The sequence below is a fragment of the Podarcis muralis genome, chromosome 2 (genome assembly GCF_964188315.1).
Source record: "Podarcis muralis chromosome 2, rPodMur119.hap1.1, whole genome shotgun sequence".
NCBI classification, from domain to species: domain Eukaryota; kingdom Metazoa; phylum Chordata; class Lepidosauria; order Squamata; family Lacertidae; genus Podarcis; species Podarcis muralis.
The window spans coordinates 124828195-124852772 of NC_135656.1; the positions used below are offsets into that span (position 1 = coordinate 124828195).

At 45.4% G+C, this 24578-nt stretch overlaps 1 protein-coding gene and 1 pseudogene across 2 annotated transcripts; both read left to right on the plus strand.

The window, feature by feature from the left end:
• The first annotated feature begins 5769 nt into the window (after positions 1-5769).
• On the plus strand, positions 5770-10980 carry LOC144326652 (uncharacterized). The gene is made up of 2 exons (XM_077923306.1): positions 5770-5891; positions 8606-10980. Exon 2 carries the CDS (start codon positions 8783-8785, stop codon positions 10286-10288), a length of 1506 nt encoding a protein of 501 aa, XP_077779432.1. The 5' UTR covers positions 5770-5891; positions 8606-8782; the 3' UTR covers positions 10289-10980.
• Positions 10981-15223: 4243 nt separating this feature from the next.
• Positions 15224-22955, plus strand: LOC114592598 (uncharacterized; annotated as a pseudogene). The gene is made up of 2 exons (XR_013391644.1): positions 15224-15511; positions 17278-22955. The product of XR_013391644.1 is annotated as an uncharacterized LOC114592598 (transcript).
• Positions 22956-24578: the final 1623 nt, after the last annotated feature.

A 24578-nucleotide genomic window follows, 5' to 3' on the forward strand; every position in this document is an offset into this window, starting at 1 on the left:
GAGGGGCTCATCTTCCAGCGTCATAAGTTTTATATGCCTGTTGTCTTTGTCCATGGAGTTTTCTTGGCAAGGATACTGGAGTGGCTTGCCTGGATCACGTTTGGTCAAAACTCTCCACTATGACCTGTTCATCTTGTGTGCCCTGCTCGGCGTAGTTCATAGCTTCTCTGAGTTCTTCAAGCCCCTTCGCCACGGCAAGGCAGTGATCCATGAAGGGGAGGGACTCGTTAGCTACCTCTTATCAGTTTACCAGGGATGTGTTAAAGGTAAAGGTAAAGGTACCCCTGCCCGTACGGGCCAGTCTTGACAGACTCTAGGGTTGTGCGCCCATCTCACTCAAGAGGCCGGGGGCCAGCGCTGTCCAGAGACACTTCCGGGTGACGTGGCCAGCGTGACATCGCTGCTCTGGCGAGCCAGAGCCGCACACGGAAACGCCGTTTACCTTCCCGCTTGTAAGCGGTCCCTATTTATCTACTTGCACCCAGGAGTGCTTTCGAACTGCTAGGTTGGCAGGCGCTGGGACCGAGCAACGGGAGCGCACCCCGCCGCGGGGAATCGAACCGCCGACCTTTCAATCGGCAAGCCCTAGGCGCTGAGGCTTTTACCCACAGCGCCACCCGCGTCCCTGTGTTAGGGAGTCATTTTATTGCTCAAGACCCCAGAGGGGGCAGGGCTTCTGTTGAGGTAGGTGATTAGCTGTGGGAGGTAGGTGATTAGCTGTTTGATCCATATTTTAGATTTAGGGGAGCTAGTCTCAAACATTTGTTGGGGGAGACCTAGGTTTTTTGGGGGGGATTTATTTGTCCTGTCTCCACACTTTTTATGATAGAGGACCACTGTAGTCACCCCCAACGACACGTTCTCAAGATGGAGGGTGAGGGAACAGCTGCAGTCGCCTGTGGTTCCTGCGCAATGTTTGCCATCTTGCCAAAGGTTGCAGGCAGCTTTACCTGCAGCAATTGCATGTTGATTGCCCTCTTAAAAGACAAAGTCCAGCAACTGGAGGAACGTGTAGCTACGCTCCAAAGAATTAGAGACCTGGAACTCTTCTTGGAAGCAACAGAGCACACCGTCTCCACCAAGGAAGAGACAGGGGACTCCCCTGAGAAGGTGGCTAGTTCACCAACACAGGAGCCAGATATATGGAGAAACGTGACTCAAAGAAGTAGGAGGCCCAGGGTTCGCTCTGATTGTTTAGAAATACGCAATCGCTTTGAGGTCCTTTCCCCTACCATGGAAGACGAAGAGCAGACTCCATTTGAGGATCTCTCCCTCATTACAGTCGATCAGGTATATGAAGACGAGCAGCAAAGGCAGTCCTCAGGGAATGTCCAGGCGACCTTGGAACCGACAGCTCACAGAAGAACCCCGACCAGACCTAAGAGGAGGCGTGTGGTGGTGATAGGGGATTCCCTACTGAGGGGAACAGAAGCAGTGATCTGTGGGCCTGACAAGATGTCTCGGGAAGTGTGCTGTCTCCCCGGGGCTAAGATCCAAGATGTAACTGAACGACTGCAAGGAATCATAAAACCCACTGACAAATACCCCTTCCTCTTGGTTCATGTGGGAACCAATGACACTGCAAGCAATAGCCTCCAGAAGATCAAAAGAGATTACGAGGCTCTGGGCAGGAAATTGAAGCAATTAAATGCACAAATTGTCATCTCATCTGTCCTCCCAGTTGAACGACGTGGCCCAGGGAGAGAGGGAAAAATAGTGGAAGTGAACAGCTGGCTTCGCAAATGGTGTAAACAGGAACGGTTTGGATTCTTAGATCATGGAATGCAGTTTCTTGAAGATGGACTTCTGGCAAGCGATGGGCTGCACCTCACAACGGTTGGGAGGAATGTTTTTGCAAAAAATCTCAGAAACCTCATCAGGAGGGCTTTAAACTGACTAATGTGGGGGAGGGAGACAGTGCTCCTGAAGGTAGGAGTCTATCAATTGATGAAGATGATCATCCAAATGTCATAGACTGAATGGAGCAAAGAGCATGCAGACCTAGTGGTGGGAGGAAAAAATCCTTAAATAAGAGACACGGGGGAATGATTAATGGACTTCAATGTCTGTACACTAATGCACAAAGCATGGGAAATAAACAAGATGAGCTTGAGCTCCTGGTACAGCAAACTAAATATGACATAATAGGAATCACTGAAACCTGGTGGGATAAACCCCACGATTGGAATGTAATAATGGAGGGATACAATCTATTTCAAAGAAACAGACCAGACAAGAAAGGAGGAGGAGTGGCGTTATATGTCAGGGATGTGTATACCTGTGAAGAGATCCAAGATTTAGAACCTCAAAGCCAAAGTGAGAGCATTTGGGTGAAAATTAAGGGAGAGAAGAATAACAGTGACCTCATTGTGGGAGTTTACTATAGATCCCCAAGCCAAACGGAGGACATAGATGATGCCTTCCTGGAACAGATGGCCAAGCATGCAAAAGGAAGGGAGATAGTAGTAATGGGGGACTTCAATTACCCTGATATTTGTTGGATGTCAAACTCAGCCAAGAGCATAAGGTCAAACAGATTCCTCACTGCCCTTGCAGACAACTTCATTGTCCAGAAAGTGGGAGAAGCAACAAGAGGAACAGCCATTTTAGATCTGGTCCTAACCAATGTTGATGACCTGGTTAGTGGGGTAGAAGTGGAAGGATCATTAGGCGCGAGTGATCATGCTCTTCTGAAGTTTACTATACAGTGGAAAGGAGCAGCCAAGCATACTAGGACTCAATTTCTTGACTTTAAGAAAGCCGACTTCATAAAGCTTAGGGAAGTGCTGGGTGAGATCCCATGGACAGTAATACTAAAAGGAAAGGGAGTTCATGATGGCTGGGAGTTTGTTAAGAGGGAGATAGTAAAAGCACAACTTCAGGCAATACCAATGAGACGGAAACATGGAAGGTGCCTAAAGAAGCCAGGGTGGCTATCTAAAGAACTTTTAACTGAGTTAAGATTAAAAAAGGATGTGTACAAAAAATGGAAAAGGGGGGAAACCACCAAAGAGGAATTCAAACAAATAGCCAGCACGTGTAGACACAAAGTCAGAAAAGCTAAAGCACAAAATGAACTCAGGCTTGCTAGAGAGGTTAAAAGCAACAAAAAAGGCTTTTATGGGTATGTTCGTAGCAAAAGGAAGAACAAAGAAACCGTGGGGTCACTCAGAGGAGAAGATGGTGAAATGCAAACAGGGGACACAGAAAGGGCTGAACTCCTCAATGCTTTCTTTGCCTCAGTCTTCTCCGATAAAGAAAACAATGCCCGACCTGAAGAATTTGGAGCAAATGATTCAGCAGAGGAAACACAGCCCAGAATAACTAAGGAGATAGTACAAGAATACTTGGCTAGTCTAGATGTATTCAAGTCTCCAGGGCCAGATGAACTGCATCCAAGAGTATTAAAAGAACTGGCAGATGTGATTTCAGAACCACTGGCAGTCATCTTTGAGAATTCCTGGAGAACAGGTGAAGTCCCGGCAGACTGGAGGAGGGCAAATGTTGTCCCTATTTTCAAAAAGGGGAAAAGAGAGGACCCAAATAATTACCGCCCAGTCAGTCTGACATCAATACCAGGGAAGATTCTGGAGCAGATCATTAAGCAAACAGTCTGTGAGCACCTAGAAAGGAATGCTGTGATCACCAATAGTCAGCATGGATTTCTGAAAAATAAGTCATGTCAGACTAACCTGATCTCGTTTTTTGACAGAATTACAAGCCTGGTAGATGAAGGGAACGCAGTGGATGTAGTCTACCTTGATTTCAGCAAGGCATTTGACAAGGTGCCCCATGATATTCTTGTAAAGAAGCTGGTAAAATGCGGTCTTGACTATGCTACCACTCAGTGGATTTGTAACTGGCTGACTGACCGAACCCAAAGGGTGCTCATCAATGGTTCCTCTTCATCCTGGAGAAGAGTGACTAGTGGGGTGCCACAGGGTTCTGTTTTGGGCCCGGTCTTATTCAACATCTTTATCAATGACTTGGATGATGGACTCAAGGGCATCCTGATCAAATTTGCAGATGACACCAAACTGGGAGGGGTGGCTAACACCCCAGAGGACAGGATCACACTTCAAAACGACCTTGACAGATTAGAGAACTGGGCCAAAACAAACAAGATGAATTTTAACAGGGAGAAATGTAAAGTATTGCACTTGGGCAAAAAAAATGAGAGGCACAAATACAAGATGGGGGACACCTGGCTTGAGAGCAGTACATGTGAAAAGGATCTAGGAGTCTTGGTTGACCACAAACTTGACATGAGCCAACAATGTGACGCGGCAGCTAAAAAAGCCAATGCAATTCTGGGCCTCATCAATAGGAGTATAGCATCTAGATCAAGGGAAGTAATAGTTCCACTGTATTCTGCTCTGGTCAGACCTCACCTGGAGTACTGTGTCCAGTTCTGGGCACCACAGTTCAAGAAGGACACTGACAAACTCGAACGTGTCCAGAGGAGGGCAACCAAAATGGTCAAAGGCCTGGAAACGATGCCTTATGAGGAACGGCTAAGGGAGCTGGGCATGTTTAGCCTGGAGAAGAGGAGGTTAAGGGGTGATATGATAGCCATGTACAAATATATAAAAGGATGTCACATAGAGGAGGGAGAAAGGCTGTTTTCTGCTGCTCCAGAGAAGCGGACACGGAGCAATGGATCCAAACTACAAGAAAGAAGATTCCACCTAAACATTAGGAAGAACTTCCTGACAGTAAGAGCTGTTCGACAGTGGAATTTGCTGCCAAGGAGTGTGGTGGAGTCTCCTTCTTTGGAGGTCTTTAAGCAGAGGCTTGACAACCATATGTCAGGAGTGCTCTGATGGTGTTTCCTGCTTGGCAGGGGGTTGGACTCGATGGCCCTTGTGGTCTCTTCCAACTCTATGATTCTATGATTCTATGATAGCCAAGAGTGAAAGATTTACAATACAAGATAACAAGGAGAATTAGCAGATGCTGGGTTTAAGACAGTGTTGTTGTCGTTGTTGTTGTTTAGTCGTGTCCGACTCTTTGTGACCCCCTGGACCAGAGCCTGCCAGGCACTCCTGTCTTCCACTGCCTCCCGCAGTTTGGTCAAACTCAAATACCTCTTGAATATTAAAAGACACACCCCTTGCCCTTAAATTACTAATTTAAATGTACGTGGGATGTATGTGACTGTGTGTAATGGGGGGGGCACATATCAAGGAGTAAGGTGTGAAAGAGGCATTCAAGGAAGTCTGTCCGCTGCAAGTTCTTAAACCAATAGGAATTAGGGGAGGTAGAAAGGAGGAGTAAGGAGAATGAATGTTTAAAAGCATGTTACCAAGAGTCTGCCGGGGCGGCCAAGTTTTCTCTGTACTTTTATTCAGTTGAATAAAACAAAGTATATACAGGGCTCTTATTGGCATCAGCAGTGCCTGAGACAATTTAAGGTTTGATTAGCAAACCCAACACCATCCTTACATCTGTGCTGGTCTAATTCTCTCTCTTCCCTGCTGCCTATCTAACCTCTTAAGCTAAAATCCTATATTACAAACTGGTGCATTTTCTTTCCATTCATAAGTCAAAACCAGTTAAAGAAATTATTTGGCGGTATTGCATTCTTATATTGACCGAAAAGGGTCTCCATTCTTCTTTCTGTCTGTTCGTCTTTCTGGTTGCCCCAAAGAGCAAGAAGCGAAAGGCAGCTCCGTCACGTCCGCTTCGCACAGGCCGGGGGGGGGGGCCTCCTCTACGGCCATAGCTCTAGGGGCCCGCGAAGTGTTCCCAGGCAGGAGGGACGAGAGGCGGGAAGTTTGGGGAAGGGGAGGAGGGGCGACAATGGAACAACCCCCCCCCCCTTTATATTGCAGGAAAGGAAATCGGAGTAATCTCAGCAAGGGAGGCGGAGGGCAAGAGAGGACATAGAGGTAAAGAAGCCAAGTGGGGGGAGGAGAAGGGGTGGAGGGAAAGGGGCAGAGACTCCTGTCCTGGGACCCACCGACAGGGGCCCCGATCCATGCAAAAACCCCGCAGGGTCTGCATTGCACCATCTCCTTGGAAGCCCCACCACCAAACTCCCGTTTCTCTTTCCTGGGGGGCCGAGAGATGCTCGGCTGCCCTGCAACCCCTTGGACGCCTTGGCCCCCATCCCTTGGTCCCCATCCCCAAGCAGGACTGGGGCGAGGCCGCCTTGGTGGGTCCCTTTGGGGGGGGGGGAGAGGGAATCGATGTAAGAGTTAAAGGAAGCGAGAGAGCCTGGACTGGATGCTGCCTAGAGAGGCCAGGAAAGAGACCCCCTCCTTCTCTCCGCCCCCTCCCCTTGGGTGGTCCCTCTGGATGGAGAGGGGGGTGCACTGGGTAGAGATGGGGCGCGCAGGGGGAGTTGGGCCAAGGAGAGACAGGGGGCAGAGGAAGTTGGGGGGGGGGGGCTGAGGAGAGAGGAATGGAAGCAACATCCCTGGGGCAGGGAAGCCCAGCTTGCCAGATTTGGAGACTCCATGTAAATGAGAATTGGTGGGTGGGATTATAGTGTACAGCTGCCCTGTAATATTCTCCTTCTATAACTTTTCATGAGCTGATATTGCCCTACAAGTTCCAAAATAACTACGCAAAATCTACAAAGAGAATCAAAGGTCAATGGTGGCGTGAGCTTTCCAGGTCCAGAATCCTCAACCTCAGGCTTAAGCACACAAAAGCTGAAGCCATAATAATGTAATAGGTCTGTGGTGCTCAGTGTTTAGGTATATTAAATATTTGGATTTAATTAGAACTTGTGTCTTATAATGTGGATATGTTTCTAAATGTATCTTAGAAAGGGAGTTCTGCAAAGGGTTTTATGTGTTTGATCCGTGTTTCTGGGTAAATGCGGTGTGTCAGACTTTGAGAATGTAATCAAGAAGGTATAGGAAAGTGTGCACCTGCTTCTGAGCATCAGAAATGAGCATGGAAAAAGTTAATTAACTCGTGTAAATGCCTTAAGTGTGTACCAGTTCTTTAATCCTCCTCAAACAAAAAGTGCTGATGAACACAGGGAAACTCCTTTGTTAGGTGACACCTGGGGGGGATTAATAATTAATACTTCAAAGCATCAAAAGAAGTAAATTGGTGCCGGATGATTTGGGAATGTGTGCAGTTGATTGGACTGTATCAGGAAGATGTTGGAGATCACAGAGGAAAGAAGAAATGAAATACAGATATTCAGCATTTTCAGAAGAGAGGAAGATGGAGAAAGTGCGTCCCCCCCAGATAAGACTCCCATCCTCCCTGGCCATGGGCCATCCTTGCTTGGGCAGAGTTCAACCACATCTGGAGGGCCAGAGATGCCTGAACTCAGCATAGAAGGTTCCTATCAAAGGTGTCCACATTCAGCAGTGTAGCAACCCCTGCCAGCACAAGGGAAAGAGCTTTTTAAAGGAAATTGTTCACCCCCAAAGCTACTTGCTTAGGATCCTACAGTGGGTCCGCCAACCTGAAGCGCCAGAGCTGCCCCTCCCCCCTGCCTTCCTCCACTGCTGCCCACACTTAAGGAATGTCTGTATGAAATCCCAGAAATGTCTGGCTCCTGTTCCAAAGAGGTCCAGTGGATATTCTAGAAAAAAGTGTGGCTAAGATTCTGAGTCACAATTGTGGCTGAGAAATACAGCCAGGGAGTATGAAACTTTATTATTATTATTATTATTATTATTATTATTATTATTATTATTACACTCAGGTGGACACACCACTGTTTTCATCATTTTTCTTTTCTTTCCCACAATCAGTGTTATTCACCTTTAATATTCACCTTTTTCAGTGTGACACATATTTTTATCTTGTGATCTTCAGATGAAAAACAATATACAAATTTACTAAATAATTCCCAGTTGGAGCAGAGCTAGAATATCCAGAAGCCCTTGGCCACCCACAGCAAATGAGGAAGAACAGCGAGAGAGGCCTGGACAGGGAGTCTCCACTAAGATAAGCGAGTGTCAGGAGGCAGGTGCGAGACCTGGCAGCATATAATTATTATAAATAATAATTGGGGTGGGTGTCTCAATGTGGCCATCCCAGCGGTCAGGCTCCAGCTGCTTTCCTTCTGCATCTCCAGCTCTCTCCATTCAATAATGCAAGGCTGAGAGATGGAGGTCCAACCCCAAGAACATTCTCCAACTGAGCACTCCTTCAACCGACCGCAAGCACCAAGCCTTGTCACTAGACTTATATATGGGTCTCCAGAAATGGTCACTATGCACCTACTGAGGCCAAAGGGAGTGTGCAGGTGATTAATAAAGATCTGGAGGTTGAAGGGGACAAAATGTGGCCCAAGGGGTGGAGGATTATAGTGCAGAGGATGAAGAACTTCATGATGGACTTAGGACCCTGATGAATAGTGGGCGGGTTCATGGACATAGAGCAGCTCCCTTTCCTGTGAGAAACCACTTTATTTAAAAAGTAAACCCCACTGTATTCTGAGATAATGCTGCTTCATTAACGTTGATTAAGGGTAATGAAAGGCTGATGATGCATTACCATTATTTAACATTATTTCATGTGCATTTCCTAAAAATCCAGAACATATGGAGGACAGGAGAGAATGTACAAGATGTTAAAATAAGAGCAGGTGCTAATTGATGTGTGTAATATTCCTTTCTTCTCTTCCTAGAAAACAAATAGGATTTTCTCTCCCCCCCCGCCCCCCCATCGAAAGAAGACAATGAAGAAGGCAGTCAGAATTCTGGGGGGCCATGTCCAATGGGAATAATGATGAAACTATTTAAATGCATAGAAAGAGTGGAAAGAGAGAAAGTGTGGAAAGACAGAGGAGAAATAATTTGAAAGTATGGAGTGTGGGAAGAGCTTCAGTGACAGTGAAACACTTAGAAAACATCAACGGACTCACACAGGAGAAAAGCCATTTAAATGCATGGAATGTGGAAAAAGCTTTGGTTCGAGTTCAAACCTTCGTATACATAAACACACACACACAGGGGAGAAACCATATAAATGTACTGAGTGTGGAAAGAGTTTCAGTCAGATTGGACACCTTAGAAACCATCAACGGACCCACACAGGGGAAAAACCTTTTAAATGCATGGACTGTGGAAAGAGCTTCACTGATAGTGGAACATTCAGAAAACATCAACGAACTCACACAGGCGAGAAACCATTTAAATGCATGGATTGTGGGAAGAGCTTCACTGATAATCAAGTACTTAGAATTCATCAACGGACTCACACAGGGGAAAAACCATTTAATTGCATGGAGTGTGGAAAGAGCTTCAGTCAGAGTGGAGACCTTAGAAAACATCAACGGACTCACACGGGGGAGAAGCCATTTAAATGTATGGAGTGTGGAAAGAGCTTCACTTATAGTGGAATACTTAGAAAACATCAACGGACTCACACAGGGGAGAAGCCATTTAAATGTATGGAGTGTGGAAAGAGCTTCAGTAGAAGTGAAAGCCTTAATTTACATCATCGAATTCACACAGAGGAGAAACAATTTGAAAGTATGGAGTGTGGGAAGAGCTTCAGTGACAGTGAAACACTTAGAAAACATCAACGGACTCACACAGGAGAAAAGCCATTTAAATGCATGGAATGTGGAAAAAGCTTTGGTTCGAGTTCAAACCTTCGTATACATAAACACACACACACAGGGGAGAAACCATATAAATGTACTGAGTGTGGTAAGAGTTTCAGTCAGATTGGACACCTTAGAAACCATCAACGGACCCACACAGGGGAAAAACCTTTTAAATGCATGGACTGTGGAAAGAGCTTCACTGATAGTGGAACATTCAGAAAACATCAACGAACTCACACAGGCGAGAAACCATTTAAATGCATGGCTTGTGGGAAGAGCTTCACTGATAATCAAGTACTTAGAATTCATCAACGGACTCACACAGGGGAGAAACCATTTAATTGCATGGAGTGTGGAAAGAGCTTCAGTCAGAGTGGAGACCTTAGAAAACATCAACAGACTCACACGGGGGAGAAGCCATTTAAATGTATGGAGTGTGGAAAGAGCTTCACTTATAGTGCAACACTTAGAAAACATCAACGGACTCACACAGGGGAGAAGCCATTTAAATGTATGGAGTGTGGAAAGAGCTTCAGTAGAAGTGAAAGCCTTAATTTACATCATCGAACTCACACAGGGGAAAAACCATATCAATGTATGGAGTGTGGAAAGAGCTTCATTGATAGTGGAACACTAAGAAACCATCAACGGACTCACACAGGGGAAAAACCATTTAAATGCATGGAATGTGGAAAGAGCTTCAGTTGGAGTGGGCAACTGAATTCACATAATCAAACACACAGGGGAGTGACTATTTAAATGTATGGAGTTTTAAAAGAGTTTCTTTCAGAGTGGAACCTTTAATTCACACACGGGAAACTTAGAAGACATCAACAGACACACCTGGGCAAAAGCATATAAATGTATAGAGTGTGGAAAGACCTTACTGCTAGTGAAACACTTACAAGCTATCAACGGACTCACAAAGGGTAGAAATCATTTAAATTCCTGGAATGTGGAAAGAGCTTTTATTGGAGTGGAAACTTAAGCAAACACCAGCGAATTCACAAAGGGGAAACCACTTACTAAAATGGAGTGTACATAGAGCTTCAGTTCTGCTGTTCTTACAAAACATCAATGGACTCACAAGGAGGAGGAGCTTTAAGAGCTGAAACCCTACAAACCCCTCAACACTGAAAATGCCAAAATGATTTGAATGAAAGGAGTGCAGGAAGTGCTTCTGTTAAATTATATATATACATATATATTATTTTATTTACAGATTGCAACATACTTTTGAGGTACACATTTGTTTCACATATGACTTCCTCTCCATGGTTTCCCCACATAATTTTAAAAATTGCTGTATATTTCAGATTTTCTACAGCTTACCTTTTCTACACTCTTCTCCAACAAGTATTCAACTGTTTTTTTTTTCATTCAGCTCCTACCTGTGTTTGTACATGTTTACAAAAATGCTTTAAATATTCAACAAAAGGTTTCTACTCCTCCTTAAAGCCTGCCTTGATCTCTTATTTTCATAGTTAAATTTGCCAAGCCGGCATATTCCATCACTTTTAACTGCCACTCTCTTGATCAGTTTTGCCATTTTTGTGCATAAAGTACTCTTGCTGTTGTCGTTCATCTGTCTTCTTGGAACATCTAACCCAGTTATCCCTAAAAGAAATGCTTCATGGTTTCTGCAGGAGCATCACCTTAAGTAATTTTCCCCCTCGTTATAATTCATCTCCCCAAAGCACCTAACCGCTTTACATGTCTAGCAGATATGGAGAAAAGTACCTTCTGTTTCTTTACATTTCCAAGATATATATCTGACTCCAGCTTACTCAGTTTCAGATACTGCGTATAAACCATTTTCATAAAATTTTATTTCAAAGCCTAACACACTGTGAATTGTACATTCAATTTCCTCAGTTTTTCCCATGCTTCCATCTCTAGACCAATGGATTGTAGATCATTTGTCTATAATTTGCCATTGTAAGAGCATCTTCTAAATGAATTTTTCTTTGTTCTCTAGTAACTCTTTTTCAAACTGAGATCTTTGCTTAATAAACCCACACTTCTTATTTTGTTTTAAGACTTCAGTCAGTTGATAGTATTCCAACCAATCTGTCTCCTGATCTTAATATCCTCTGACTTCTTTAACATTGTACCCTCTTCTGTGAAGGCCGATAGCTCCCTATAGGTCACCCATCTCTTTTCCATGTTCAGCTTCTTTTGTGAGATTGCTTCTATGGGTGAAAGCCACAAAGATATTTTCCTTTCCAACTAATCTTTATACATTTCCAAAACTCTAAATAAGTTTTTCAACATGCATGCCAGCCAAATTTATTACCGTATGCTTCTACAGTGGAACCTCACTTATCCAGGCTAAACTTATCGAAATAATAACCGTTAAGAGGGACCAACTGGCCAAAGACTTGCCTCATGTTGTAATGTTTAGTTTTGCTCCTTATGTTATTTTCTTACAGTTTTCTTTATTATTAAAGCTTAGTTTACATTTACATAAACGACTTATTTTTCTCAAAGAAAAAGGAACTCTACTGCAGAAAGGTGTGGAATGTCCTAGACGTGGGTGGGCGAGGAGGGTTGACTTTTATCTGTGTGAACCACCCCCCTTCCTTCTGCTCTCACTGGGCTTTGCTTCCCCACACAGCCAACACTGCTCAGCATTCAGGGAAATGGAAGAGGGAAACTGGCCACGATCCAGGAGACAGGTCACCAGAAAGCAAAGCAAAACCTACTGAAAAATAATAATAATAAAATTTGATTTATACCCCGCCTTTCCTGGTTCAGAAAACTGGGCTCAGGGCAGCTAACAACAAATTTAAAACACTTAACTGATACAACAAAGAACGGCATAAAATACAATATAAAACGTGAATAATGATAAATTCAGAATTCAAAAATCAATTTAGGGGGAATGGCGGAGCTGAAGTAGGCGGGGAAGCCCCACAAGCCCCCCTACTAGTGGAATAGTAGCACTGACCCCGTACTCAAAGCCGATGGCCACTTCTGAGACCAGGAAAGAATTCCACCCACCTTGTCACTTGCAGCTGAGCTCACTTGCCAGAGCCCACTAGAGAGCTTGTCTCCACAGGCAACTGGGTGCAGCCCACTTGCTCCCTGCTTGTGGCTCAGGGTGGCCTGCACTGTAGGGGGCTCCTCTCTCAGGTGTGGGGAACTTCTGCAGAGGGAGGGGTGTGTGACATGGCCTCTTTCTCCCTGTCCACCTCCCATCACCCAATCCCGGGAGGTACCTCGTGGCTCTCCCACCTATCAGCACCTAGGAAAAAGAGTGCCCTTTTTGCTCCAGGTGAAGTGCTGATATATTTGGTGCTGAAAGGGTGGGGAGTGGCGAGAGAGATCTTTGTGCCCAAAGTCTCTGCCACCTCCTCATCCCCAGGGGTTTGGCCTGTGTCTGGACTGCACCACTTCAGCCTGCAAGGGAGACCCTGTTGTGGCCTTGCATGCGTGTGACAAGGCAACACTCAAGAACAGTTCCCACCAACCAACATTACATCATTCCACCACTGCCCACAAGAGGGCGATCTTTCCTCTACACAAGGTAGAATCCTAGAATTGTCAAGTTGGAAGGGACCACAAGGGTCATCTAGCCCAGCCCCCTGCAATGCAGGAATATTTTGCCCAAAGTGGGGCTCAAACCCATGGCCCTGAGATTCAGAAGCTTATGCTCTACCGACTGAGCTCTAAAAAGGAGTTTCCATTCAAGCAGAGACCAGGATAATTAGGGTTATCATATTTCAAAAAGGAAAAACCAGGACACCCCCAAAATTGTAGAACTTTTTCTTTTTTTAGACAAGACCCCAAAATGCAAAAAAGCCCATGAGTTTTCAGTTGGCTTTTCTTAAATCCAGGACAAAGTGCCATCTTTTGGAAATCCCCCCCCCCCCGGACATCAATTCCACCTTTGAAATCTCAGGAAAATCCAGACGTATGGCAGACCCACAATAATATACCTAGGGGGGAAATGGTTCCGCAGGTTTTCAGGGAGGGGAAGACTCACTGGGACCTGCAGGAAACCTCTGAGCCTGTAGGGAGGGAGGGGGGCAGAGGAAGTTGGGGGGGCTGAGGGAGGAAAGGAAGCATCATCTCTGGGGGAGGGAAGCCCAGCCCAGCATTGCCAGGAGGGGAGGTCTCCGCCCCAGAGCAGAACCATCCAGATTGCGCCCCCCAACCATGGACAAATTAGCTCTTCTTTCTAAGGAAGCGGGTGGTCTAAACCACTGAGCCTCTTGGGCCTGACAGGAAGGTTGGCAGTTCGAATCCCTGCGATGAGCTCCTGTTGCTTTGTCCCAGCTCCTGCCAACCTAGCAGTTCGAAAGCACGCCAGTGCAAGTAGATAAATAGGTACTGCTGTGGCAGGGAGGTAAACAATGTTTCCGTCCGCTTTGTTTTTTGTCACGCTGTTTCATTGCACCACCAGAAGCTGTTTAGTCTTGCTGGCCACATGTCCCAGAAAGCTGTCTGTGGACAAACACCGGCTTCAATTTATTCCTCTTGTGTTTTATGATTTTCCTGATATTGTAAGTGAGCTGGAACTGGTATGTGACTGTAATAATAAAATTCCATTCAGTTCAAACACCAGCTCCCTCGGCCTGGAAGAGAGATGAGCGCCACACCCCATAGTCGCTTTTGACTGGACTTAACCTTCCAGGGGTCTTTTACCTTTTTACCTTTACCTTAGCTCTTTTTCTGCCACTTCCTTTTTTAATATAATTTTTAAAATTAATTTTCAACATATCATTTTCAACAGTAATTAAACATATTTTAACATCTTATACAATTTTTTGACTGCCATCAATCTCGTCTGAAAATTATCCAATCTAATCTCTAAATACACATTTCCCACTTCTTCCATTACGTTTAGTTCATAACTAATTATCACTACTCTTTCTCTAACTTGCAATGCTTCATACATTTCTCCTTACACACTTCTTGTAGTCCTACTAGCCTAATTTGTTGGTTACAGCTGCACTTCAGATAATTCGTATATTTCTTCCAATCTTCTGTAAATCTCTGGTCCTGCAGGTTTCGAATCCTTCCTGTCATTTTGTCTAATTCTGCGTAGTCCATTAAATTTGTCTGCCATTCTTCTTTTGTCGGACTTTCTGCCTCTCTTCCAACCCCAACCCTCTCCACCCGTTTAATTCACCCTCTATTAAAAACCTTTACTTATGAGGTAATACTCGGTATTTTTCTTCATAGACATTTTTATGCACATATTTTTAAGCCGATTTTGCGCCTCCCCACCCCTTAGCAACGGCCCCGAGGGGGCTGCCTGGGGTTCTCCTGCCCATGGATCTTATATGGGGTCCGTATTCCCCCCAGACCTTCACGGAAGCTCCATCCTCTCCCCTCTCTCTGTGGGGAGGGAGGGGAAAGAAAGGAGACCCCCCCTCTCTCTCAGGCAGCCCCATGTCTCTTCCCAGCCCCAGAGGCTGGATCCATCTCTGGGCTTCACAGAGGACCTTGAAAGGCATACTTGGGCGGGGGGGGGGGGGAGTGACCCCCTTTGGCTTCCCTGGATCAGCCCCTCCCCCACTCTCCTGATCCTAAGAAAGAAGTTGGGGGGCTTCCTTCCTTTTCACCCCCATCCTCTCCCCTCCCAACCGTTCTGCTTGTAGATTGAAAACCACGTCCTTCTCTCCCCCCCCCCAAACCCAGGTCACCCCCAGATATGATGCCCCTCCCGCAGCCATCTCGACCCCCTGCTGTGGGGAGGAGGGGGGCCATGTCCCCATGGAGCCCCCAGAGGCAGCGCCGTCCCGTCCGCTTCCCATCCCAACACAGGGAGGGGCTGCTCTGCGGACGTAGCTCTAGGGGCAAGCGAATCCCAAAAGGAACCGGAAGTGTCGCTGCTTAATGTGCCGCCAAAAGTGTAGATTCGGAATAGGGAGGAGGGGCGTCAGTGGAAGAACCCCCCCCCCCCCAAATCCCTTTCTATTGCAGACAAGGAAAGCGGACTAATCTGGAGCCAGGGAGGCGGAGGACCAAGAGGTAAAGAGGGGGAGAAGGGGGGGAAATAGAGGGGGGGGATAAGGGGGGAGGACAAAGAGACCCCCTGGGGCCCGTCGACAGGGGCCCCGACCCAGGTGGGAAGGGGGGACCCAACACCTGCAGGGCTGGCCTTGCAAGATCTCCTGGGCAGCAGCAGCACCGCCAGACTCTTTTTCCTGGGGGGCCGAGATATGCTCAGCTGCCCTGCCCCCCCTGGACGCCTTGGCGGGAAGGGGAAGGAGGACCCCAAGCAGGGCTGGGGGTGGGGCTGAGGCCCCCCATTCTCCCGGCTTCCCCCTGGCACGAATCCCTGGGGTCGTGGGGCGCCTGGCTGGGGAAACGGAGAGAGGGTGTCCATGAAAGGGTTAAAGGAAGGGGAGGAGCCTCGACAGAGACCCCTCCCTTCCAGCACCCCTGACCCCCCTTCTCCCCCCCTTCCCTGATGACAATACCAGGTTATCTTATTCACTAGGACTCATCTCCATACTTTGGATTGTCCTGAATACCACCATTTGGTAGCCAAGCCCAAACCCAAAAGTCCCGCTGAGATGATTGATAATATTGTCATTTATCCATTTTAGACCCCTAGGTAATAGCAATTGCAAGGACATTGTGCTGCTCTCCTCTGTACAGTTCCATCCCTATTTCAGACCTTGTGGCTGATTTAAATGTTTAGCTGCTGATAACATGGCAACCTTTAGCAGGTGATATTGTGAGGTTTTGCTGGTGATAAACCGCAAGTGATATTGTGAGTTTTGGTAATGATAACATTACGATCTTTATCTCCTAATAGCACTGCAATATTTAGCAGTGCTACTAACATTACAGTGTTTAGCTGGTAAGTTATCGCAATGTTGAAAAACAGGTATCGCCTAGCCCTTGCACACATTGTGATTTGTAATATATTGCCAGCTCAGTATTAGGAAACAGTTATCACGATGTAAACTTCAAGCCAGTCTTGGACAATATACCAATATATCGCCCAGCTCTAATTATGACCTATATTTCTGACCCAGTGTATCATTGCTGATTTTACCAGTTTGTTCTTAATTTCCCATTCTGATAGCATCTTGTACATTTTGGAAATCGCTTTCTCTTTACTCGCAATAACAGCTCTTTCAAATTTTGAGTAAAATAAACCTCTCCTTTTATCTTGTCTAAACAAGACGATTTGATGGTATTGAGACCAATCTGCCACCAAACGTCCCATCTCATCCTGTTTTTTCAATTTTATTTTTTCTTCCAAAAATTCCACAATATCTCTGTAAGTTGCCCATTGTCCTTCCGTATTGCATTTTTTAAAAAAAGGTATTGCTTCTGTGAGTGAGTTCCTTTTCTGCTTATACTTTTACTACGTCTACTTTTTTGTCTGTTGTTTGTATTTTCTTTTATTTATTTATACTTTTCACAATCTTTATATTGTACAGATTGTATAGGATGTATGTTAGTACTGTATGTTCTGTGTGCATTTTAAGATTTGTTTTGCTTAATAACATTCAATTTAAAAAGAAAAAGAAACATATAGAGGTTGATTGAGGAAAAATATGGCCCGGAGCTGGAGGATTAGTGTTCATGGACATTTCTGCACTGCTGGGGGTTGGATTATATGGCCCCCAGGGTCTCTTCCAACTCTCCAGTTCTATGATTCTATGACATGTGGGGGGGGACGGACATGGAAGGATGTACGAGATGTAAAAATAGGAGAAGGTCTAATTGAACTTTATGTGCTTCATATTCTTTTGTTTTCTTCTTTGAAACACGAACAGGAGTTTATGTTCCATGCACTCCAAAGAAAGCAGTGGAGAAGACAGTCAGAATTCTGGGGGGACACCTGAAATTTCCTTAGGCTTAACAAAGAAACAATTTAAATGCATTGAAAGTGGCATGTGATTCAGTCAATGAACACACAAACTTCACATCAATGAACTCAAAGAGTGGAGAAACCATTTCAGGCTATGGAGCGTGGAAAAAGCTTCAGTGATAGTGGAATGCCTGGAAAACATCAACAGACTAACACAGGGAAGAAACCATTTAAATGTGTGGAGTGTGGGAAAAGCTTCACTGGTAGCGGAACACTTAGAAGACATCAACGAACTCACACAGGAGAGAAACCATTTAAATGTATGGAATGTGGTAAGAACTTCACACAGAGGTCACACCTTCATGCGCATCAACAAACTCACACAGGGGAGAAAGCCTTTCAATGCATGGAGTGTGGAAAGAGCTTCAGGGACAGTGGAACTCTTAGAGTTCATCAACGGATTCACACAGGAGAGAAACCATATAAATGTATGGAGTGTGGAATGAGCTTTACTGATTATAGAACACTTAAAAAACACCATTGGATTCACACAGGGGAGAAACCATTTGAATGTATGGAGTGTGGAAAGAGCTTCAGAGAGAGGTCGCACCTTCACGCACACCAACGAATTCACACAGGGGAGAAACCATATAAACGTATCGAGTGTGGAAAGAGCTTCAGTGATGGTGGAACTCTTAGAGTTCATCAACGGATTCACACAGGGGAGAAACCATATAAATGTACGGAGTGTGGAAAGAGCTTCAGTGATAATAGAACACTTAGAAAACATCAACGGATTCACACAGGGGAGAAACCATTTGAATGTATGGAGTGTGGAAAGAGCTTCAGTCAGAGTTCAAACTATAGAAAGCATCAAAGGACCCACACAGGGGAGAAACCATTTAAATGCATGCAGTGTGGAATGAACTTCACTAATAGTTCACACCTTCGTTCACATGAACGAACTCACACAGGGGAGAAGCCATTTAAGTGCATGGAGTGTGGAATGAACTTCAGGGACATTTCACAGCTTCGTTCACATGAACGAACTCACGTAGATGAGAAACCATTTAAATGCATGGATTGTGGAAAGAACTTCAGGGACATTTCACACCTTCGTGTACATCATCGAACTCACACGGGGGAGAAACCATTTGAATGCATGGAGTGCGGAAAGAGGTTTAATCGGAGTGAAACACTTAGAATCCATCATCGAACTCACACAGGGGAAAAACCATTTAAATGCATGGAGTGTGGAAAGAGCTTCAGTGACAGTGGAACACTTAGAATTCATCAACGAATTCACACAGGGGAGAAACCATATAAATGTACAGAGTGTGGAAAGAGCTTCACTTATAATAGAGCACTTAAAACACACCAACGGATTCACATGGGAGAAACCATGTAAATGTATGGAGTGCGGAAAGATCTTCAGTGACAATGGTAAATTCAGAATTCATCAATGGATTCACACAAGGGAGAAACGATATACAGTCGTATCTTGGATCCTGAACGCCTTGCAAATTGAACGTTGTGGCTCTCAAACGCCACAAACCTGGAAGTAATTGTTCCGATTTGTGCGTGTTCTTTGGAACTGAACATCTGATACGACTTCTGCAGCTTCCAATAGGTTGCAGGAGCTTCCTGCAGCTAATCAGATGTTGTGCTTTGTATCCGAACATTTTGGAAGTCAAACAGACTTCCAGAACGCATTATGTTTGACAGAATAATATGAAATTACTTTCTAAAATGTATAAATTATTTCTAGAAGGATTTACAAAGATGAACACGTTAAATTTGTCATATGTGGTAGACATGCATGATAGTAAAAGCATTTTGGAAAATGATATATAGTGAATTGGAAAAAAATGTTTAAAATAACATTAAAAAACTGAAGCTTCTCTTTTAGGACTCATAGGTGGAGAAATTTCAAGGGAGCAGGAAAGGTTATTTATGTACTCAACGACAGCTGCGCATATGGTATTAGCCCCGATATGGAAAAAAGACAAAGTCCCTACCAGAGAAGAATGGCAGATTAAGTTGATGGACTGTGCTAAATTGGCATGTGAATTTAAATAATAATTTGGAAAATTTAATAAATAGATTTCCAGAAAAAGAGAGGAAAACATAGAATTCATTAACAGATTCACACAGGGGAGAAACCATATAAATGCATGGAGTGTAAAAGGAGCTTCACTGAGACTTGAAACCTTAGAAAACATCAAGGAATTCACATAGGAAAAAACCATTTAAATCTATAAAGAAAAAGCCTCAGCCAGAGTACAGAGCTTGATATGCATCAATGGACCCACAGAGGAAAGCATTTAAATGCATGGTGTGTGGAAAGAACCTCAGACAACATCAGTGGACTTTCAAAGGGGAGAGACCATTTCAATGTATGCAGTGAGGAAAGAAGTTCACTGATAGTGGAAAACTTAAGAAGACCTCAAGAAGCTCAGACAAGGGTGAAATCATGTAAATGTCAGGAATATAATTAGAGTTTCGTTCAAAGTTTCAGTCTTTAATGTATAGACATGTAGTTAGGGTCTCACAGTAGTAAATGTAATGTAAGATTTAATGTACTGTAATGTTACATAGGGAGGGGGAGTGTGTGAATCTTCTTACATCCCCAAGGTAATATTGCAAACCACATATATTCTTTACATTTTATAAATTAATTTTTGTCGCAACACCTCATACTCCGCTACGTGAAGTGTCCAGATAAAACGTTATCGCTGCACAACTTGCATGAGGAGGGGAGGTGGCACATTGAAGAGGAGGCAGTGCCTGAGCATCTCGAAGGAATGTGCCAGGGTAGAGGATGCTGACACAGGTTTGTGTAAAATCTTTCACTGTGAGCTCGAATATCTATCTATTCCCTGAATAACAGGGGAGAAACCATACAGATGAATGTAATAACATGGAATGTGAATGGACTAAATACGAAATCCAAAGGCAATAAGATAACACATGTATTAAGAAAGCAGAAATTAGATTCAATAAGCTGGATCCATCTCTGGGCTTCACATAAGGTCTTGCAGTGCACACCTGGGTGGGGGTGGGAAACCCCACTTTGCGGCTGGCTTGCCTGGATCAGCCCCTCCCCTGCCACCCTGGCAGCTGCCCTTCCCTTACCCCCATGGCTATGTCCATGTGCTGAGATACAATTCATCTGCATCCAAAGATGGTAAATGCACGAACCTTTCCAGCTTGGGTGCTTCCTGGGCAAAGGACCCATTTTCATGATAGACAATACCTGTGGCTGGAGGCTCTACACACAGGTGTGCATATGCAGGCCAAAGATTGCCAGTATTATAGGCAAGGTGGGCGAGTTTGCCAAATTTACAAGCTGTACATAAGGAAGAGTTAGTGCAGAGGTTAGCAACCTATGGCCCACGGGCCGGTAGCAGCCTGTAGAAGTCGTCTGATCGGCCCGTGATGACCCCTGCCACCACCCGCCACCCACTCTTACCGGCACAGCACAATGTGGGGACCAATTTCCGGGTGATGGAGCCTTTGCGCTTGTGCACAGGCACTCCTCCGACCCAGACGTGCGCCTGAAATAACGTGTGCACATGCATGCGGGAGATGCACCCATGTACACTTGCTATTGCCATGCACATCTGGGTCGTTATTTCCGTGCACGCCAACCCAGAAGAGTGCACATGCGCACACACTCCAGCCCATCCTCTGACTGGCGGAGCGTGGACCAGCCCATCGGCTGATAAGCTTGCCGTCCCCTGAGTTACTGGATGAATTATAGGTCACAGCAACCCTGTTATATTTTCCCGTCTGTAACTTTTCATGAGCTGAAATTGCGGCACAAATTCCAAAATAACTGCAAAATCTATGAAGAGAACCACAGGTGAATGGTGGTGTGAGCTTTCCTGGTACAGAGTCCACATCATCAGCCTGCAGTCTTGTCACTAGTTCTCTGACAAACCCCCGACCCCAGAAACAACTCAGACGTGGGTCTCAAAAAATGTTCAGCCAAAGGGACTGTGCAGTTGATTCATAAATTTCTCAAGGTCAAAGGGGAGTGGAAAATGTGGCTCAAGGGGTGGAGGATTATTATGCAGAGATTTTTTTTAAAGTACCGTATTTTTTGCTCTATAAGACTCACTTTTTCCCTCCTAAAAAGTAAGGGGAAATGTGTGTGCGTCTTATGAAGTGAATGCAGGCTGCACAGCTATCCCGGAAGCCAGAACAGCAAGAGGGATTGCTGCTTTCACTTCGCAGTGATCCCTCTTGCTGTTCTGGCTTCTGAGATTCAGAATATATTTTTTCTTGTTTTCCTCCTCCAAAAACTAGGTGCGTCTTGTGGTTTGGTGCATCTTATAGAGCAAAAAATAAGGTAATTAGGAACAGAGGGCATGTACATGTTCCCTTTCCTGTGAGGAACCACTTAATTGATCATGCTCCTTTATTATCGATATATAAGACCTTAAATTTTCTTTTTCAGCCTCCCTCATAATGCAGCTGAATAATGGGATACTTTTATCAAAGTCTACTTCCAACAGGGGAAAGGAGGAGCTCCAGGGCAGGCTCTTGGTGGCCCCATTTTCCTTCATCGTCCCCATGTGGCAACCCCATGGCTCCTGCTTTTGGGGTGTCACCGGAAATCACCCCCCCCTCATCTACACGCGTACCGCACAAGCACCACACACACATACACGCATCTCCCCTCCCTGGCCCGAGAGATGTCCCTTTAGAGGGTCATCTCCTAAAAGCCTTCCGTAAATAAGGAAGCGCTAGACTGACAACCGTTCGCCATAAGCGCTCCGCTTCGCCCCATTTTACTGTGAGTAGACCGGGCGCCTGAACTCTAGGTCAAACAGCGGCCGCCTCAGCCAATCATTGTTGCCGAACAGCGCCCCTGGTGGCGGCTGCACTGGTACTACAGCCGGCATTCGCTATGTCCCTGTTTGACAGCTCACTAATACAATGTTTCCGAGTTCAGTCAACCATGACTGATCCAATCAAGACCTTGTTACATTGGTTCCTGAACTTGGAGCTGGTTTGAACTTCAAAGTTTTTCGCCGTTTTATATTCACCAAAAATCAGCCGTATGTCGGATTTTCATCGGACCACTTTTATTCCTCTGCATGTTACAAGGACTATCAAAGGGGGGTGACTTGGGACGGAGTGGCCATAATCCCTTGACCGAGCAGTCACGTACTCTGCGACCTTTCCCCGCTGACAGGACAACCTTGATAGCCCTCGTGATGGGCTCAGACACAGGGCTATCAGGGATACAATGACTTGCATATCTTAGTGTATTTCGTGCGGACTCTCACAAAGGCCACTGACCGGATTCCCCTCAGGGGGCAGGAAAACTTCGCCCTTCTCCTTTGTTTTTCAGAGTGACTCATGTGGGGAGGGGAGAGGAGGCTCTGGCCAGGTGTCGGGACACTCGGATTACCTGTGAAGCCCCTCCTCGACTCCTCCTCATTCTAATGTGATCATGATGTAAATATGATGTAATTCTGGGGGTGTAGTTTGGGGGATTAGCAACTAATAAAAGTTAGGGTCATCCTTTGTTCGGGGCTTCCATCTTGCTTCACCTCGTGGGCGGTGGGAGCCCTGTCGCGACAGTCTTTCTTCTAATAAAGACCAAGCCTACTGGCTGCTGTTTTGCTCTGACTTGCTCTGGTTGGTGTCTCTGTTTGTCCAAGGGAGCCCTCGGATTGTCCGGTAACAGGGGTTTGGATTGGCCTACGGGAGAATCCCGGAATTAGCCAATCACGTGTGGCCCATTGTGTAAATAATGTATATAAAGCAGACATTTTGGGGGAACTTTCATTCCTCCTCACCACTATGAGCTGAATAAAGAGCATGAAATCCACACTCGACTCCGAGTATATTTCAGATGCATACATCCCAAAAGGAACCAACTTCTAAATGTGCCACCAAGAGTGTAGATTCGGAATAAGGAGGAGGGGCATCAGTGAAGAACCCCCCCCAAAAAAAACCCCTTTCTATTGCACATAAGGAAAGTGGAATAATCTGGAGCCAGGGAAGCAGAGGACCAAGAGATAAAGAGGGAGAGGGGGGAAATATAGGCCTGTGACCTGAGAAGCAGGTCACAGGCCTATATTTTCTCAGTCCTTGAATCAGATCATTTATAAAAAAAAAGTTTGTAATCAGTTATGTAATCACTACTAACAGTGCCTTTTTGCCTGTGTTAAGAAAAGCTGAAACCTCTACCACAGGTATAGGCAACCTTTGGCCCTCCAGATGTTTTGGACTACAGTTCCCATCATCCCTGACCACTGGTCTTGTTAGCTAAGGATGATGGGAATTGTAGTCCAAAACATCTGGAGGGCCAAAGGTTGCCTATGCCTGCTCTACAAAAATATTCCTCCACCATCACTCATTTCATAACACCTCCAAAAGTTCCCTGAGGGTCATCTAGTCCAACCCCCAGTATTGCAGCAATATTCAGCTGTCCTTTACGGGGATTGAACCCCCAACCTTGGCATGATGAGCACCACGCTCTAACCAACAGAGCTATTGCAGCCTCAAATCAAAGCTTGATTTCGGTTCCAGCTGATGTCCCTCCTGAGGGTGTTCTTTCCTGCAGCAGGATCTTAATCCTGGCCACTTAATTCGGAGGAAACCTTGACTTCTGAGTCAAAGTGACAGATTACCCTGTGGATCTCTTAAATCTCTGCCCTGCCCACTTCCGTCCATGCGCCCTTGTGCCTTCCCTCCATCTGACTGTCCAAGGGCCAACTCAGTATCCTGTTTTTTTGTGGAAAGTCATAACCAGAAAGGGAAGTTTAAAAATTATTTGACATCTGTTAAAAAAACAGTACTCAGTCCATTGAGAATTCCTCATATGCTTATTTATTTATCGACAGACAGGAGGCGATGCGCGTCCCCAAAGTTTACACACAAACACACACACGTAGCTACAGCCCATTTATTTATTTAGCATTATTAAATTTGGACCCTGCCCGTCCTCAAAGATCCCAGGGCGGCTCACAGCATGAAAATACATAATAGAAACAAAAACGAAGGGGAAAGCCAATAAAAAAAGCGCGCAAACCCGATTACACGTGGCCCAGCCAGACACGTGGGTCGCATTCACACGATGCATTCAGAAACACTTTACTTTTCTCCAACCAACCGTTCCCCCCCCCCCCACAAAAAAAACCCCCTCCTGGGAACTGTAGTTTGTCAAGGGCTCCGGGAACTGGAGCTCCGCTGGGGACAAACTACACTTCCCGGGATGCTTTGCGGCGGGGGAAGTGTTCATAGTCG

Bases quoted from the DNA above. Each gene is read 5' to 3' on its own strand.
- LOC144326652 (XM_077923306.1), top strand. From the start codon at position 8,783: ATGGAGTGTGGGAAGAGCTTCAGTGACAGTGAAACACTTAGAAAACAT.